This window comes from Mastigoproctus giganteus, chromosome 11 (assembly GCF_048544385.1).
Source record: "Mastigoproctus giganteus isolate SK-2022 chromosome 11, ASM4854438v1, whole genome shotgun sequence".
In the NCBI taxonomy this organism is placed as follows: Eukaryota; Metazoa; Arthropoda; class Arachnida; order Uropygi; family Thelyphonidae; genus Mastigoproctus; species Mastigoproctus giganteus.
Genome location: NC_143585.1, coordinates 167,945,554 through 167,962,918, shown reverse-complemented (window position 1 = coordinate 167,962,918; position 17,365 = coordinate 167,945,554). Strand labels below are relative to the sequence as shown.

Genomic DNA, 17,365 nt, shown 5'->3' with positions numbered 1-17,365 from the left:
AAAAGTCCTCTGAGGAACTACATGTATCTGAATGCTTTTGTCATACAGGGTATTCTGTTGCAAGATGTATGAGAATATATGTATTTGGTCTAAATAGTATATAATTGTTACTTAAAAGAACAGTTTTATAAAATTCCATCAGAAGTTAGTTTATATGATGGTATGTTTTCTGAGATAAAAGTGAAATAAAAAAATACTCAATAATTTGAATTTGTACTTTTTTTAGCAATATCCTGAAGATCCAGCAGATTTTAAACCACTTACAGCTGAGGAGTGAGTATGCAAACTTTTTTTTTTGTAAATCTTGAAGCAACTATTTGAAATAAAATAAAAAAGTATTTGCTTAAAAAAAGGTACTTTTGCAAACAAGAATACTATATTCTTAAATTATGAAATATTTTAGAGTAATTTTATTAGCATTAATAAGCAATGATATCTGCTGTGCCAGAATTTTTATGTGATCAACACTATTTTTATTATCAGTTATAAATTCTGTATAAATAAAACACTTAACACCTCCAGGGCTAACTTCAGAGGCAATCGAGTGGTGCAACCATACAGGGCACCAAAATTTAGGGGATGCAAAATGCCTTGAAAATTCACTGATTTGCTGTAAATCTCAAGTTGCGATATGAAGTCAATCTTACATTCCGATTCAAGCAATTCGAGCAAAATTTGGTTAATTTATTTATTTCCTAAATAATATATATATGATTCTACCCTTCAGGGGCTCTCATACATTTTCTTTTTTAGAGTACAAAAGTAAGTATTTTTCAATTAATAGTAAAAATATAATGCATAAACGTAATAGGAAGTTGGAGAGGATGCACCAAAATATCTCTCACAGGGTGCTGATACACCTGGGGTCGCTTGTGAACGCCACATTACAGAGCAAATTATTAATTTATCAACATTCAGTAAATTCTTAAAAAGTTTCATTAACTAAACAACTTTCCACTTTTGATGACACCTTGAATTTGCCCTGTAGTTCATTCTCAGTATTCAATACTCTGAAGAATATTGAATAGTTACAGGCAATCATAGAAGGTAAAGACTGCTTTTTTTTAGTATTATTTGAAAGTATATATTCTTATAAAAACTGAACTATACATGTTATAAGTGCTAAAAATGGAGATTTTTAGAAGTGGTATCTTTCTTTATAAGTAGCTGGGTTACAAGATTCTGGAGTAAATATGGTACATGACCTTTTTTTTTTTTTTTTTTTATGTAAACCCCAAACACGAGAGGTGTTAGAACCTATAGTACTTAGTACAGTGCTTGGGTTGGAGGTTGAGAAGACGAAAGAAGATATTTGTTGACACTGGACTTGAACATCTATAGACTGTAATTTTCAGAAAACATGTATGAAGGAAGGTTGTTCCAGAAAATGGCAGTTGAATAAATAAACGAGGAAGATGAAAAGTTGGTTCTGTGAGTTTGAAGTTGGACAGTAAATGGCTGGTGGCGGCACATGTTCGGTCTGTTTTGAAAGAGCGGGAATTATAAAGCCAATTCAGAAGAACAGTGCCCATGGAAGTATCTGTAGAAGAGACATGCAGCAGAAACAGTACGTCTATGAGACAGTGGGTGGAGAGACTCTGTTAGAGATGAGTCATTAATTAACCTAACTGCCCTCTTCTGAACGGAATCAAGAAGCCTGAGAGAGGTTTTGGGAATGCCACCCCAGATGTGGGAACAATATTCCCTGGTAGGGCAGATTTGTGATTTGTACAGAGTGAACAGCTGTTTGGAAGAAAAGTAACGCCGAGAGCGAAAGAGAAAATCAAGTTTTTTAGATGCAGAGGAAGCAATATTTGTAATGTACTTGTGCCAAGAGAGATTAGAGGTCAGGATAATCCCCAAAAGAGATATATCATTTTGCCTAGAAATCGGAGTGTCACCAAAGATAAGCATAGGAGCAGAAGAATCCTTTTTGCGAGATATAAGGCAAGACTGAGTTTTAGAAGGATTGAAATCAACAAAGTTGTCTCTGCCCCACTAGAGAGTTACCTGGAGATCGGCATTTAAGGAATTGGTAGCAGATTTTGAAGAAGTTGAAGCTGATTGAGCGGGGCAAGGTTTCTCAAAATGGAAAGTGGAATGCAATGTGCTATTATCGGCAAAACTATGGATAGGGTTTCCAGTCAATGGAAGAAGGTCATTAATATACAAGAGGAAAAGAGTGGGGGAAAGAACTGAACCTTGGGGGACACCGGCATTAGTGGAGAAGTTAGAAGACAGAGAGCCATCTACCATCACACTCAGTGAGTGATCAGAGAGAAAATTGGATAACCAATTACAAAAAACAGTTGGCAAACCATAAGATGGAAGCTTGTTTAGAAGACCTTTATGTCAAACACGATCAAAAGCCTTTGAGATGTCAAGAGCAACTGCTTGTGTTTCACCAAACTTTTCCATTGAATTTGTCCACAAATAAGCCAGAATATCACCAGTGGATCGACACTGACGGAATCCATACTGACAATCGTTGATCAGATGGAAGGTTTCTAGGTAGTTTAAGAGTTGGCGGTTAATTGGAGCGAGTAAGGCAACTTTTGAGTATGCAGTCCTGGGATATCATCGAGCCATCTTTTTAAATGATAATGATGTACAATTTTTTAATGTAATAATTGTAACATTTAAAACATTTTAAATGTAATAATGTTGTCACCTGAGTGAAAAGTTGTGCAATTTTAAGTTTTTCTTTATATGAAAAAGTTACTAATATTCCATCATCTACTTTTTTTTTTTTTTTTTTGGAGAAGCACATTTATTTCTTTAAAAAAATAATACGCCGATATAGTATAAAGTCAGACGAATGCAGTGGTAGGATTAATTCAAACAAATGAAAAAGGTCACCTCTTTAATAAAGATTTGACATAGAATGTGTCCTTTACCATTATCTGGAACTAGCCTGTATTTTCATATAAAAAAAATTAAATGTACTTCTAAAAGAGCTAAAATATCTTTTTTACAAATGGCCCTTATCGGTATTGTAATGTGTATTTGCGAGATGATGTCTGAAGTTTTCTTCTGCTCTGCATTGGTAACACTTTCGATCATGAAGGTATAGGTATGTTGAGGGTCAGACAGCTCTGGGGATTTCTCTCATCTCCGAGTATGTTCTATGTATCGTGTGATAGTACCCTGTCTATGCCAGAGGTTTAAAAATAATGTATGGGTCATGTGGTATGTAGTTTGTTGTGCCCATTGTTCATCTCGCCTGTTGGCTGCGAGGCCCCTAGTGGGAACAGGCATTACCATACCTGGCGATGGGGATGCCGGCCGGGTGTACCAAGAGATTAATTATACTTTGGCATGTCCTGCCACTTACTTTCTTGGGATTTTGGTGGCTAGGACCTAAAATAATGGTTGGAGCGATTGCGGTTGATTTCAGTAAAACTGCATTTAGAAAGTGCTGCATGGGGTTTTACGCTGAAAGAATTATTTCTAGAGAGCCTAACAGGTTGGGCAAAATTTGATGTGATTTAAATTTGGACTTGTGGGCAGTCGCTGTACAAGAGAAAATGATGAGAGGGGAGGGTGAAATAGGAAGAAGAGGGGGTCGGATAGGAAGGTGACCCCCCCCATTTTCACTATGAAAACAGAGTGAAAATATGGGGTGGTGAAGATGGAGGAGAAGAGAGGGAACCCCCCCCCCCCAGGAAATAGGAAAAAACAGATCCGCACAAGGGAGTGTGGTTTTTGGGTCGCTAATAGGCCATATCACCTATTGTATCTCCACTGTAATCCAAATGGTGGTGTCACCACTGACTCAAAGAACAAGGTCTTTTCCTGGCAAGCCCGGGGTCTTGGGTTCTGTATTATCAGGCCTTTGTTGTGCAGTGAATTGGAGTTTTCTTGTTTACTTTCATGAGTGGGAATTTTGGATTGGTCTTCAAACTGGGTATCACAGAATTGGTGCTGCGGAATAGCTTCATACATTATGGTAAGTTTTATTTGTGTGTTACTTTCTTGTTTGACCTCCTGCTGTCCTTCTAGTCAGGTTGCCTTTGGTGTATTGCTATCATTGTTTTCTTTCTGGAAAATAGATCCTGGGCATATTGACTTGAGTGCCTTGTAGTTCTCTTGAGTGTCTAACAGTCTGGGTTCTTGGTTGTCTAGTATATATTGGATTGCCGTTATTAGGCATAGTCGTAGGTCATCATACAGAAGCAGTCAAACATTAAGTGTCTCCAGGACTCCCGGTTGCCGCAGGGACAGTCTGCATTATCTGTGATGCCAAGTTGGTGAAGCTTAGCTTTAAACGGGCTGTGTCCTGTAAGGAGGAAGGTGGTATTCCGACCAGGGTGAAACCACTGTCACCAAGCTTTATCTCAAGGTGCCGCCGCTGGCACCTTGAGATAAAGCTTGGTGACAGTGGGGGAGGAATCTTCTGTGCCCTTTTCTGTTTCACTTCATCTCCTGCCAAATCTGGACTAGGTGGTAGGTGATTCTTCTCTTCTCACAGTTGCAGTCATTAGTGATGTCAGTGGTGAGGTCATACATTAGAGCCAATATGTTTTTAACAAGATGGAAAAGCAGACCACAGCGGGTAGCCTTGAGATCCAGGGAAAGAACCCCTGCCAGGATGTGGAGGACAGCTGTGCTAGTCATTCTAGTTGCTCTCTTCATGGTAAGGAGGATGGTTCTCTAAATGGTTTTGAGGATCCTTTTATTCATTTCTAGACCCGCCCTCACGTACCAGACAGGGGAGCCATACGTGATGGCAGGGTTAAAGAGAGCGTTGTAGTAGAGGGACAGGTAGTATGGCCGAGTCCTCAGTCCCTGCACGTGACCCTAGTTACGGGATCCACGTATCTTCTTATCTTTTGTTTAATATATTCTAGGTGTGGCTTGAAATTTAATTTTCTGTCCAGGATTATTCCTAGGTATTTGATCTGTTCGCACAGCTTAAGTGTTTTTTTCTCAATCTGAATTTGTGGTGGTCTTCTTAAGTCTAGCATACCTTTTAGCAGCACCAATTTTATCTTCTCGGGTGCTAGTTTCAACAAGTGTAGCTTCATCCAATGTAGCAGCTTTTGTAGGGCAAAAGCATCATTTGCTTGCATTTCTAGGGAGGATCTGCTGTTAGCCTCGATGGTGAAGACCAAGTCATCTGCATAGGATTGGGCCTCCACACCACCCAGATCCATGGCGAGGAAGTCATCTAAGACAAAGTTCCACAGGAGCGGCCCCAGGACAGAACCCTGGGGGCAGCCCCCGTGGACTTTGTGACTGAGGCATTTATATGGTGTGGTAACTTGCCCTGCTCTATCAGCCAGGTAATCCTTCATGCAATTGTAGAGATTCAATGGAAGGTTGGTGGCTCTGAGTCTCTCCAAGACTTTCGGCCACCAGAGGGTGTCGAATGCCCCTGCGAAATTCACTGCGATGACGAGGAAGTATTTCCTTTGGCACTGGGTGGCTCTAGAAAGAAGGTTCTGTATTGCTTCGTTAGTGGATTTGCCAGGAGTAAATCCATATTGCCTTGCGATTCTGGTATGTAGCAGCCTCTCATATATTTTACTAAGGGTTGGTAGCAGGGCTATGGGTCTGTGGGAACTAGGTATCTCCGCTGACCTTGTTGGGTTTTTTCGGAGGAGTTTAAATTTACCTTTTGCAGGTAAGTTGAAAATTTACCTGCCTCCAGGCAGCAATTGAATAGTTTTAGTAGTAATTTCGGTATATGTTCTGTTGCTTCTTTTGCCATCTCCAGTTCGATAAGGTCCAGTCCAGGGCATTTCTTGTTTTTCGTACGGCTTGCTGCATTCTGAATTTCTTCTAAGGTGAAAGGAGGTTCTATTTGGTCATTATTATAACAATTATTTGCTTGGTAGATAGCATGCTGCTCATGTGTTAGTATAGTGGGTAGCTCCTGAAGGATGCTCCCAATCAACTCCTCCCAGGTTATGGTTAGGTTTCCATCTGTTTTGGTGGCTGTCACGACTTCCCCCCCTGTGGAGTTTGTGAGTGGTAATTTTATACCAACCCCCAGGGATTGCTGTTTCCTGACCCTTGTACCAGCCTCTCCCATGAGTCTTTTTTCTTTATTTGTTCGGTATAATGATTTCTAGCGATTCTATATTGGTTCCTGAGTTCAATGACTTCTTGTTGCAGCCAAGTCCTCCTACCCCTCTGAAATTGTTTCCTTCTATGCTGTACTAATTTTTTCATTCGTGTGAGCTCTGGAGTCCAGGCCATGACCCCTGCAGTGGGAATTCCTCCCTTCCTGGCTTTCCCTGCTGCTTCAGTTATTATTTTTGTTACGTCATTCTGGAGTCGGTCTGGGTTTTCACTCCCACATGCCCGCCTCCTCCATGTATGCAGGTATTGCTGGCTTGCTGTGCGTAGCATCTCTCGGACGGTGTCCAAGTTTGCCTTGCCGCGGACGAATCTATTTAGCATGTGCCTGTCGGCAGTTGTTCTTGTTAGCTTCCTTTCTAATGTGAAGGTTATTGTACAATGGTCCGAGGTCATCCAGGCGTTTCTAACCATAAAATTTGTAGTGTGTGTGTCTATGTTTCTTGTGGCTAATGTTATGACGATTTCTGTTTCCCATAAGGTGTTGCAGATGGTCAGTAGACAGAAGGGTTGGTTTTTAACAACAAATATGGAGTTGGCCAAGTGTTCCTCAAGCCTTTGCCCATTTGTTGCACCTCTTCTGGGCGTTGTACTGTGCCAGAGGGGGACCTGCAGTTGACATCTGCCACACTAGTGGCCGATGTCTTGTGGCCGCTTAGTGCAGTTTGAAGATTCTCCAGTTGCGTAGTCAATTTCTGCCCCTGGCCTGTAGTATGGGGCAACCACATAAACACTGCCCAGGGAGTGCAGAATTGTGGGATTTTAGTGACCGTGATGTGGGGGTTCCTGATTATTACAGTTGCCCATGGGGGTTTCATCTGTGTACTGCACAATTATGTATTTAATAGAATATCCCTGTACTTGCGTCTGGTGTGTGTACGGTTCCAGTATTATGAAGATGGCGTTTTCCTCGTTAGCTTTTAGTCAGTACTGCTCCGCCACTGCTTGCTCACACTGTGAATTGAGCTGGTGGAAGTGAGAACTCTGGAGTTGAATTGTTTATGGTGTGTGGCCATAATCTATTCTCTGTTGGTAGGATTTTGTTTTGGTTTTTAGGAGCATTAGCAACTAAGGCCATATTGCTCCGGGATATGCGGTGGTCATTCCCTGACCTTTCCACATCCTCCGTATTTGGTGGTGACAGGCTCGAACCTCGGTCTAATCAAGAAGCGTGTGCTACGCACTGTTGCTCCTTCCCACCTGGCTACGGAGGCACCCTGTTGGTAGGAACTCTTGATTTTTTGGTATGTCCGACACCCAGTATTGCGGATGGTTGTTGTTGGGTTTAAAGACACAGGCTGCTAGGGCCATATTGTGTCTTTCTAATAGTGAATATGAAATAATAACTATTTTTTATGATATATATATCTATCTGTTTTATGAAAGTAAATAGTTCTTTTTTATTAGGATCATCTCCCAGAATCTGCATTAAATTTATTGATGTCTGCATATTAGCAATTGATTTAAAAGTGTCTAAGCTGATGTTTTGAAAGTGGGGACAGTCCACTAACAAATGGCGAATTGTCAGTTGTACTTGACATGATGTACATTGGGGAGCGCTGTCATTAGTTAATAGATACAGGTGAGTGAGATGAGTATGCCCAATCCTGAGCCTTCCTAAAATTGTTTCTTCGCGTCTGCTTTTCTGGAAGCTGGAGAGCCACAGCTTTAGTTCTGGTTTTATTTGGTATAGTTTGTTTCCTGGATAACCTCTCAAGATTAGTGACCAGCTATTGTAACATGCTTTCCAGATAATATGTTTATAATCAATATATGGGGTTTGAAAGGTCTGCAAAGGAGTAGTATCTGGTTGTTTGGCTTCAAGATCTTCTCTTTCATTTCCTGCTATCGGCTTCGGTTTCTGTGGCCATAATGCACGTCCAAAGGTTTTTGCAGTACTTTGATCCAAGCCCGAGGCGGGATTCGAACCCGCGACCTTTGGATTGCCACTCAGGCACTTTACCCACCCGGCTAGCCCGGTCGGCGCTTGGACAAATAGGAGTGGAAGCTGTACAGTCTGTTGGTCCTTGAGGTTGTCACAGACATTCTCTCAGATATTCTAGACAAGCTTTACTTGCTACCTGGGAGTCTAAAACGCTGATGGAACTGATATTCGGGTGACACTCAGGTCAAGTGGACCCAATTTCGGCGAAGTCCAGATGGTCTGTGACAGCCAAATCCTCTGCTTGCACCTTCACGATGATGGGACTGTTAGTAATCCTGGGTATAACCTCCATGCACAAGTACATGGTGGGTGAACACCCAGGTGTGAAACCTGTAAGCAGGGGTTGAGGTGTAGCACCCACACCACATGGAGGAATGCCGCCCCTCTATGTTACCAGGCAGTACTAGGTGGTAGATGACTCTCATCAACCGGTGCAATACCACCGCTTTGCTTATTGGAGGCTCGAAGTGGTGGAACCCATGTTTAGTCTCTAGAGCTAAGTTCCGGTCAACCCTTCCTTATCTCTTCCATCATGCAATATGATTGATGACTTATGAAGTTAAGATGAACATTGTGGCGAGTTCCAATATTCCTTATATTTCGAAGGTACAGCTCTAAAACGGTGTTTCCAGGCCGGCCGCTAGTCAGTTCACCGGACCGAACCTATTGGTAACTCTCTAGGAGGCTTCTGGATCAGCTAGTGTATAATCTTGCTACCTCTACTCTACTCTGCCAGATAGTGACTGGAGGGAGTCCGAGTAGAGTGTATGCGGGAAGCATTGTCGAGGCCACGTTATGTCAAGGATCTGGGTATATTCTTACCATGTGTATGCCATATCCAAAAATTCCATTACTTCATACAGCATGTCCCACCCACTTTTTCTTACTATTGAATACACAATGAATTGTCAAACTAATAGAGCAAGCTTATCTGCGAAAAGATCTAAACCTCCAAAACACTTCCTAATTCATTTCATAAATATATGTGGTCTCAATTCTAATCTCAACAATGTCCATTTCCACTTGCAGTCTGCCAAACCCCATGTACTTTTTCTGACAGAATCTCAGTTATCGGTTGATTCAACTACTGCTCATCTCAGATGCCCAAATTATTCGCTGTATGATTCCTTTCACCTCAAAGGTGGTACTTGTGCATATGTCCGTTCTGATATTCCCTGTCAGAGACTTGGCAATTTGAAATCTCCTCTCTTTGATCTTCTCTGGCTTAAAATCTCTCTACCTCATTGTGTCAAATTCATCTGTTGTCTTTACCGTTTTCCCAACTCGACTAAGCACTTGGAGCTCTTTGACTTCCACTCTTTACAACTTGACTTTCTGCAGTCCAGCTTTCCTAACAGTGAGGTAATTTTCCTTGGTGATTTTAATGTTCACAACTCCAGCTGGCTTCCGTTTTCTAGTCACACCGACCCAGCTGGTAGAGATGCTGAGACTTTTGCTATTATTAATGACCTTGCACAGATTGTTCATTTACCTACAAGAATACTGGACAATCCTAATCATACAGCCAATACGCTTGATCTTTTTATTACAAACAACCCTTCTAAGTACACAGTTGAAGTGAGAGGTCATTTAGGCACTTCAGATCACAACATAGTGATTGTCTCTTCTCCAATGGAACCTTTATCTCATTGTTATTCCCAACCTCTTGTTGTTTGGCATTACAAGAATGCAAAATGGGATGACCTGCGAAACTTCTTTTCTTCTTTTCCCTGGTCTGATTACTGTTTCAAAACTTCTGATGTCAACGTTTGCTCAGATGAAGTCAGTGAAATTATTCTTGCAGGAATGGAATCCTTTATCCCACACTCCACTTTAAAATCTTGTCCTTTATCTAAACCTTGGTTTTCCAATAAATGTGCTAAGTCTGTTCAAGAGAAGAATGTTGCATATCGTAATTGGCTAGTTTCTAATTCTTCAGTTTCATTTTCTGCCTACACCAAAGCTCGCAACAATTGCAAAGCACTTATTAATCAGTCCAAACTAGAGTTTGAACAGGCTAAGAATAGAAAACTTGCTTCTTGCCCTAATGGTAGCTGAGCATTCTGGTCTCTTGCCAAAGCTGTTGGCAGCAACTTTTGCCCATCTCTGCTCCCACCTCTGTCCAAACTAGATGGTTCTGTTTTCACTTCAGCCAAGGATAAAGCTGACCTGCTAGCATCCCATTTTTCTTCCAACTCATGTATTAATGATCTTGGTAAAACACCTCCCACCATTCCCAACAGGCTCCATTCAATGCCCCCTGTGGTTTTCCGTCAAAAGGATGTCAGAAGGATTTTGACGAATCTTGATGCTAAGAAAGCTCCAGGTCCCGATGGTATTTCTCCACTTGTTCTCAAAACCTGTGCTCCTGAATTTACTCCTATTCTTTGCCACCTTTTTTCACTCTCTTATTCCAAAGGTGTTTTTCCTTCTGCTTGGAAATTTGCTAAAAAGTTCCTAAAAAGGGTGACAAATCCCTCCCATCCAATTATCGTCCCATTGCAATTACTTCTACTTTTTCTAAAGTAATGGAGAAATCAATTAACTGCCAACTCTTAAACTACCTAGAAATCTTCTGTCTGATCAACGATCGCCAGTATGGATTCTGTGAATGTCTATCCACTGGTGATATTCTGGCTTATGTTACCCATTTATGGAATAATTCAATGGAAAGGTTCAGTGAAACTTTGAGATGTCAAGAGTAGTTGCTCTTGACATCTCAAAGGCTTTCGATCGTGTTTCGCCTAAAGGTCTTCTAAACAAGCTTCCATCTTATGGTTTGCCAACTGTTTTTAGTAATTGGTTATCCAGTTTTCTCTCTGATCGTTCACTGAGGGTGATGATAGATGGCTCTCTGTCTTCTAACTTCTCCACTAATGCCGGTGTCCTCCAAGGTTCCTTTCTTTCTCCCACTCTTTTCCTCTTGTATATTAATGACCTTCTTCCATTGACCAGAAATCCTATCCATGGTTTTACTGATGATAGCACATTGCATTCCACTTTCCATTTTGAGAAACCTTGTCCTGCTCAATCAACTCTCGAAAATATGCTACAAATTCCTTAAATGCCGATCTTCAGGTAATTCTTCTAACACTCAGTCTTGTCTTATATCTCACAAAAAGGATTCTTCTGCTCCTATGCTTATCTTTAGTGACACTCCGATTTCTAGGCAAAATGGTATATCTCTTTTGGTGATAACCCTGACTTCTAATCTCTCTTGGCATAAGCACAATACAAATATTGCTTCCTCTGCATCTAAAAAACTTGGTTTTCTCTTTCCCTCTTGGCATTACTTTTCTTCGAAACAGCTGCTCACTCTGTATAAATCGCAAATCCGCCCTGCCATGGAATATTGTTCCCACATCTTGGGCGGTGCCCCCTAAACCTCTCTCAGGCTTCTTGATTCCATTCAGAAGAGGGCAGTTAGGTTAATTAATGATTCATCTTTAACAAAGTCTCTCCACTTGCTGTCTCATAGACATACTGTTTCTGCTGCACGCCTCTTCTACAGATATTTCCATGGGCACTGTTCTTCCGAATTGGCTTCTATAATACCCACTCCCTCTTTCAAAACAGTCCAAACTGTGCCGCCATCAGCCAACATCCATTTTACTGACCAACTCCAAGCTCACAGAACCAACTTTTCATCTTCCTCGTTTATTCATTCAACTGCTGTTTTCTGGAACAACCTTCCTTCATATGTATTTCCTGAAAATTAGAGTCTACAGAAGTTCAAGTCCAATGTCAACAAATATCTTCTTTCGTCTTCTCAACCTCCAACTGAAGCACGGTACCAAGTACTATAGCTTCTAATACCTCTGGTGTTCGGGGTTTACATAAAAAAAAAAAAAGAAAAAAAGTCTTCTTGAGAATGCTCCTTGGAACCACAAAGAGGACACACAGCATCGCTTCGGCTTGCTGTTTGAGAATGGCTGTACTTCTGACTTTTAAAGCAGCGAATGAGGTTCGGTATTTAAGGCCGAATCTTGCAATTTAGGTTTAACTGACTTAACAAAAGATGGAAGAGTCGGAGTACTGAATGTTAAAATGATGGACCTGGTTGGTAGTAGGTTGCCATCTTTTTTGGTCATGAGTCTCTGTGCATGAGTCACTTTTTGTTCACTATGCTCTTGTATTATTTCTGGTTCAGAGACAGTTAGTAGGTCCCATTTGCTGATTACACCTTTAGAGGTGTTCAGAGTATTATGGGTGTAACTGACACTGGAATGCTGTTAAATGTTGTCAATTTTAACAGTTTTTCTGACTGGCTTGGCTTGAAAGCTTCAATTAGAAGGTCTCCAGATTGGAGATGCTTCACCATTTTAGGGGATCCAACATCCGGTTCTAAACATTTCTGTATTAGAAATAGAGATAACTTGCCGACAGGTTGTGTGGATAATGAGTGCATTATTAGAAATGCTGGCATATCTGCACTCTGTTTTTCAGTCCAATGTCTCTTTGGACTATTCAAGTCATGCTCTGAATCAGAGTTAACAGGTCTGGAGCCTGTGGGCTCTAGCGTTGGATATGCATAGCAATCCATCTCTGCTCCTTTTAGCCCTGGAGGAGGAATTCCTTCTCACAGGTTATCGGCCCCACCACATGGAGGCAGGAGCGGTGCCAACCAGTGACCAAGCAATCAGCAGAAGAGTAGAGCAGTACGTTGCAACAGGGATTAGCAGTAACATTGCTAGCAGTGAAGAAGTGATATTGCTCAGTGAGGGAAGTAGTAACATTGCAAGCGGTTGAGGGATTATTAAAGCACTAGTACTTGCCCTAGGAAAATCACTAGAAATATCGCTTGGCACTTGGGGCCCATTGCGGATGGAGTGTGAGTGCTCCAGTGTCAGACTCTTACAGTTTGCGCAGGTTGGTGCGTCGATTTTATTGAGGCAGATACTGTATTCATGCTCTTTGCCAGAGCAGAGGCCACAGGTCGGCTCTCTCTGTGTGCAAGTATGGGTAGTGTGGCCATATCTGCAGCAGCAGCAAAAGCATTTGGGAATGAGTATATGTTCCCAGTATCTCAGGCTGCTCCATTCAATATTAATTGTTTTGTTTGCTTAAGATTTGCTTAATTTGAACTTTGGAAAAATCAGCTTGGAGGGTTCCAGCTCTGGGAAGTGGCTCTGTAAGTTCTTTCTATAAATCTTTACTTATGTAAACTCTAGAAGGAAGGGGATGAATCAGATTGGTCCACTTGATATTGATGGGTCAAGTGTTGATGATCCTGCTCAGGTAGCTAACAAACTAAATGAATATTTTGCATCGACATTCACACATGAGGAGTTATTCAGCGAGGGGAATGCCAGAGGTGTATTCAACTCTAGCAGTAAGCTACAGAATCTTGAAATAACTGGGAGTAAAGTGGAGGAGAAACTGTTGAAGATAAACACAAGAAAGGCACCCGGGGTGAATGGGATCTATCCAGTTATATTAAAGGAGGCAGCAAAGGAAGTAAGCAAACCCTTAGCCATAATTATGAGAGCTTCCTTGGACTCAGGGGAGGTACCCATAGACTGGAGATGTGCAAATGTGACCCCAATTCACAGAGGAGGATCAAAGGCTGACACAAGTAATTATAGACCTGTGAGCTTAACTTCTGTTCCAGGAAAATTAATGGAGGCACTGGTTAAAGAAGCACTGCAGGATCATTTAGACAAGACTTCAGTTATAGCTTGGACACAGCATGGTTTTGTTAAGGGGAAGTCTTGCCTGACCAACTTGATTGGATACTATGATGCAGTCACAAAAGAACTGGATGCAGGGAATAACTTTGATATTATATACTTGGATCTTAGAAAGGCTTTTGATACTGTTGCACATGGAAGACTGCTACACAAATTGGAGCAGTGTGACATTGGAGGCAAATTGCTGCTATGGATAAAGGGGTGGTTGAGGGGGAGGAGACAGAGAGTGGTAATCAATGGACACTGCTCATCGTGGACTGATGTTATTAGTGGAGTCCCTCAGGGCTCAGCGTTGGGTCCATTATTGTTTTCTGTATTTATAAATGATATTGATGATGGTATATCGGGCTTAATGTCCAAGTTTGCAGACGATACAAAGGTTGGCAGGGTTGTCAAGGACACTACTGACACTATGCTGCTGCAACAGGATCTGGAAAGGTTGAGCAGATGGGCTGAGAGGTGGCAAATGAAGTTTAACATTGACAAATGTAAAGTACTACACATGGGAAACAGCAACCCCAGAGCAACGTATCAACTCTGTGGTACAACACTGACAGTGGTAGAGAATGAAAGGGGGTGGTTGTGCAGGCAGATATGAAGTTCTCTGAGCAGTGCAGACGGGCTGCAAGAGTAGCTCATGGAGTGTTGTCAATGATATACAGGAATTTTTCCAGCAGGGATAAGGAGGTGATTATTCCATTGTATAAGGCGATGGTCAGGCCACACCTAGAGTACTGTATACAGGTCTGGAGGCCTCATTTCAAGAAGGATGTAGAGCTGCTGGAACGAGTACAGAGAAGGGCAACAAGATTAGTGAATGGAACAAAGGGGTGCTCTTACGAAGAAAGGCTTAAGTTTTGCAAATTACAGTGTCTGTAGACTAGGCACCAGCGAGGTGATCTGATAGAGGTGTTAAAGCCTTGAATGGTTTAAGCATGCTCAATGCTGATGGGATTCTTCCTCTAGCTCAGAAAAATCACCTGAGAGGGCATAAATTCAAATTGAGGAAAGACAGATGTAGGATAGACGTGCGGAAATTTGCCTTTAGCCAGCGGGTGGTTGGTTGGTGGAATAGACTTCCATCCCTTGTGGTGGAGGTTGATAGCCTAAATAAGTTTAAGGCTCAGCTGGACAGGTATTTTGAACGAACAGAGGGGTGAAGTGGAAGTGGTTTTTTTTTTTTTTTTTTGATGCAAGAAAGCTTGCTTTCTTGCATCAAATGCCTCTACTAATGCTAATGCTAAATCTCATTGATTAATTGCTACAGATTCAAGTTATACTCTACATCAAATATTAGTATAGATGAGCATTCTTTTTTGGTAATTCTGCCTCTAGCCCTAATGAGAAACTAATGTGGTTAGTTTCTCATTTGCTTTTATTTCTTCTATCTCCTTCTTGCTCTCCATCTCGATCACGATCCCTGGATTCCTGGTTTTTCGGATAGACTGTATCCTGGTGTTTTTAAAGTCTTCCTTCACATTGTCTGACTTTTTGTTTGATTTGCTAAGTGGCTTGCAGAGTGAGCACTTGCTCAAGGACTGTTCCCTATGGCAACGCGGGATCCAGGAAGGAAGTTTTTTCCCCTTGTTTTTGGTCTTCTGTGGTTTTGCTTGGTTCCTGTCTATCTCTTGCTTCATTATTGCTCCTCATTTCCTGGTATGGTTTTTCACTAGTGTACCCCTTGTTTCTCCTCTTGCCAGTTGCTCCTTGTTTGGTTTAGTCCTGTTCTTCTGGTTGTTTGTCCGGGGGGTGAGGGATTTCACCACTCGCTTGTTGATAGATGTCTGGGAACCCTCTAGCTGGCCTTGTTGACTGTCTGGCATCTCCTCTGGGGTCTTGTGTTCCCATTTCCAGAATTGGATAATGGTGCCGAGATGATTTTTTTAATTTTTTTATTTATTTAGCATTAGTAGAGGCATATCATGCAAGCAAGCAAACTTATGCAGCATCAGCCAAAAAAAAAAAAAAAAAAAAAAACCCAATCCCATTTCACCCCTTCCGTTTGTTCGAAATACCTGTCCAACTGAGCCTTAAATTTATTTAGGCTCAGCTGGACAGGTGCAACAGACTTCCAACAAGGGATGGAAGTCTGTTCCACCAACCAACTACCTGCTGGCTAAAGGCAAATTTCCGCACATCTATCCTACATCTGTCTTTCCTCAATTTGAATTTATGCTCTCTCAGGTGATTATTCTGAGCAAGAGGAAGAATCCCATCAGTATTGAGCATGCTCAAACCATTCAAGGCTTTATACACCGCTATCAGATCACTTCGCTGGTGCCTAGTCTCCAGACACTGTAATTTGCAAAACTTAAACCTTTCTTTGTAAGAGTAACCCTTTGTTCCATTCACTAATCTTGTTGCCCTTCTCTGTGCTCGTTCCAGCAGCTCTACATCCTTCTTGAAATGAGGCCTCCAGACCTGTATACAATACTCAAGGTATGGCCTGACCATTGCCTTATACAAGTGAATAATCACCTTATCCTTGATAGAAAAATTACTGTATATCATTGACAAGACACCATGAGCTACTCTTGCCGCCTGTCTGCATTGCTCAGAGAACTTCATATTTGCCTGCATAATTACCCCCACGTCCTTTTCATTCTCTACCACTATCAGTGTAGTAACACAGAGTTGATACGTTGCTCTGGGGTTACTGTTTTCCATATGTAGTACTTTACATTTGTCAATGTTAAACTTCATTTGCACCTCTCAGCCCATCTGCTCAAACTTTCCAGATCCTGTTGCAGCAGCATAGCATCAGTAGTGTCCTTAACAACCCTGCCAACCTTTGTATCGTGTGCAAACTTGGCAAACTTGGACCAACCCACAAATTTCAGCTTGATATACCATCATCAATATCATTTATAAATACAGAAAACAATAATTGACCCAACACTGAACCCTGAGGGACTCCACTAATAACATTAGTCCACGATGAGCAGTGTCCATTGATTATTACCCTCTGTCTTCTCCCCCCTCAACCATCCCTTTATCCATAGCAGCGGCGCCTCCGTAGCCAGGTGGGAAGGAGCAGCAGTGCGCAGCACACGCTTCTTGATTAGACCGGGGTTCGAGCCCGTCACCACCAAATACGGGGGATGCGGAAAGGTCAGGGAATGACCACCGCATATCCCGGAGCAATATGGCCTTAGTTGCCAATGCTCCTAAAAAAAAATCAATCAATCAATCAATCCATAGCAGCAATTTTCCTCCAATGCCACACTGCTCCAATTTGCACAGCCGTCTTCCATGTGCAACAGTATCAAAACCTTTCTGAGATCCAAATATATAATATCAAAGTTATTCCCTCCATCCAGTTCTTTTGTGACTGCATCATAGTATCCAATCAAATTGGTCAGGCAAGACTTTCCCTTACCAAAACCATGCTGTGTCAGAGCTATAACTGAAGTCTTGTCTAGATGATCCTGCAGTACTTCTTTAACCAGTGCCTCCATTAATTTTCCTGGAACAGAAGTTATACTCACAGGTCTATAATTACTTGTGTTAGCTTTGATTCTCCTTTGTGAATTGGGGTCACATTTGCACATCTCCATGGGTACCTCCCCTGAGTCCAAGGAAGCTCTCATAATTATGGCTAATGGATTGCTTACTTCCTTTGCTGCTTCCTTTAATATAACTGGAT

At 41.7% G+C, this 17,365-nt stretch overlaps 1 protein-coding gene across 4 annotated transcripts in view; it reads left to right on the top strand.

Annotated features, from left to right (window-relative positions):
* LOC150078561 (uncharacterized) overlaps window positions 1-17,365 on the top strand; it is a 773,569-nt gene that overhangs the window by 180,210 nt on the left and 575,994 nt on the right. For all 4 annotated transcript variants that reach the window (XM_090385507.1, XM_090385508.1, XM_090385509.1 and 1 more), the window contains exon 5: window positions 227-273. In XM_090385507.1, coding sequence (XP_090241633.1) covers window positions 227-273 — 47 coding nt within the window. The remainder of the gene's footprint in view (window positions 1-226; window positions 274-17,365) is intronic.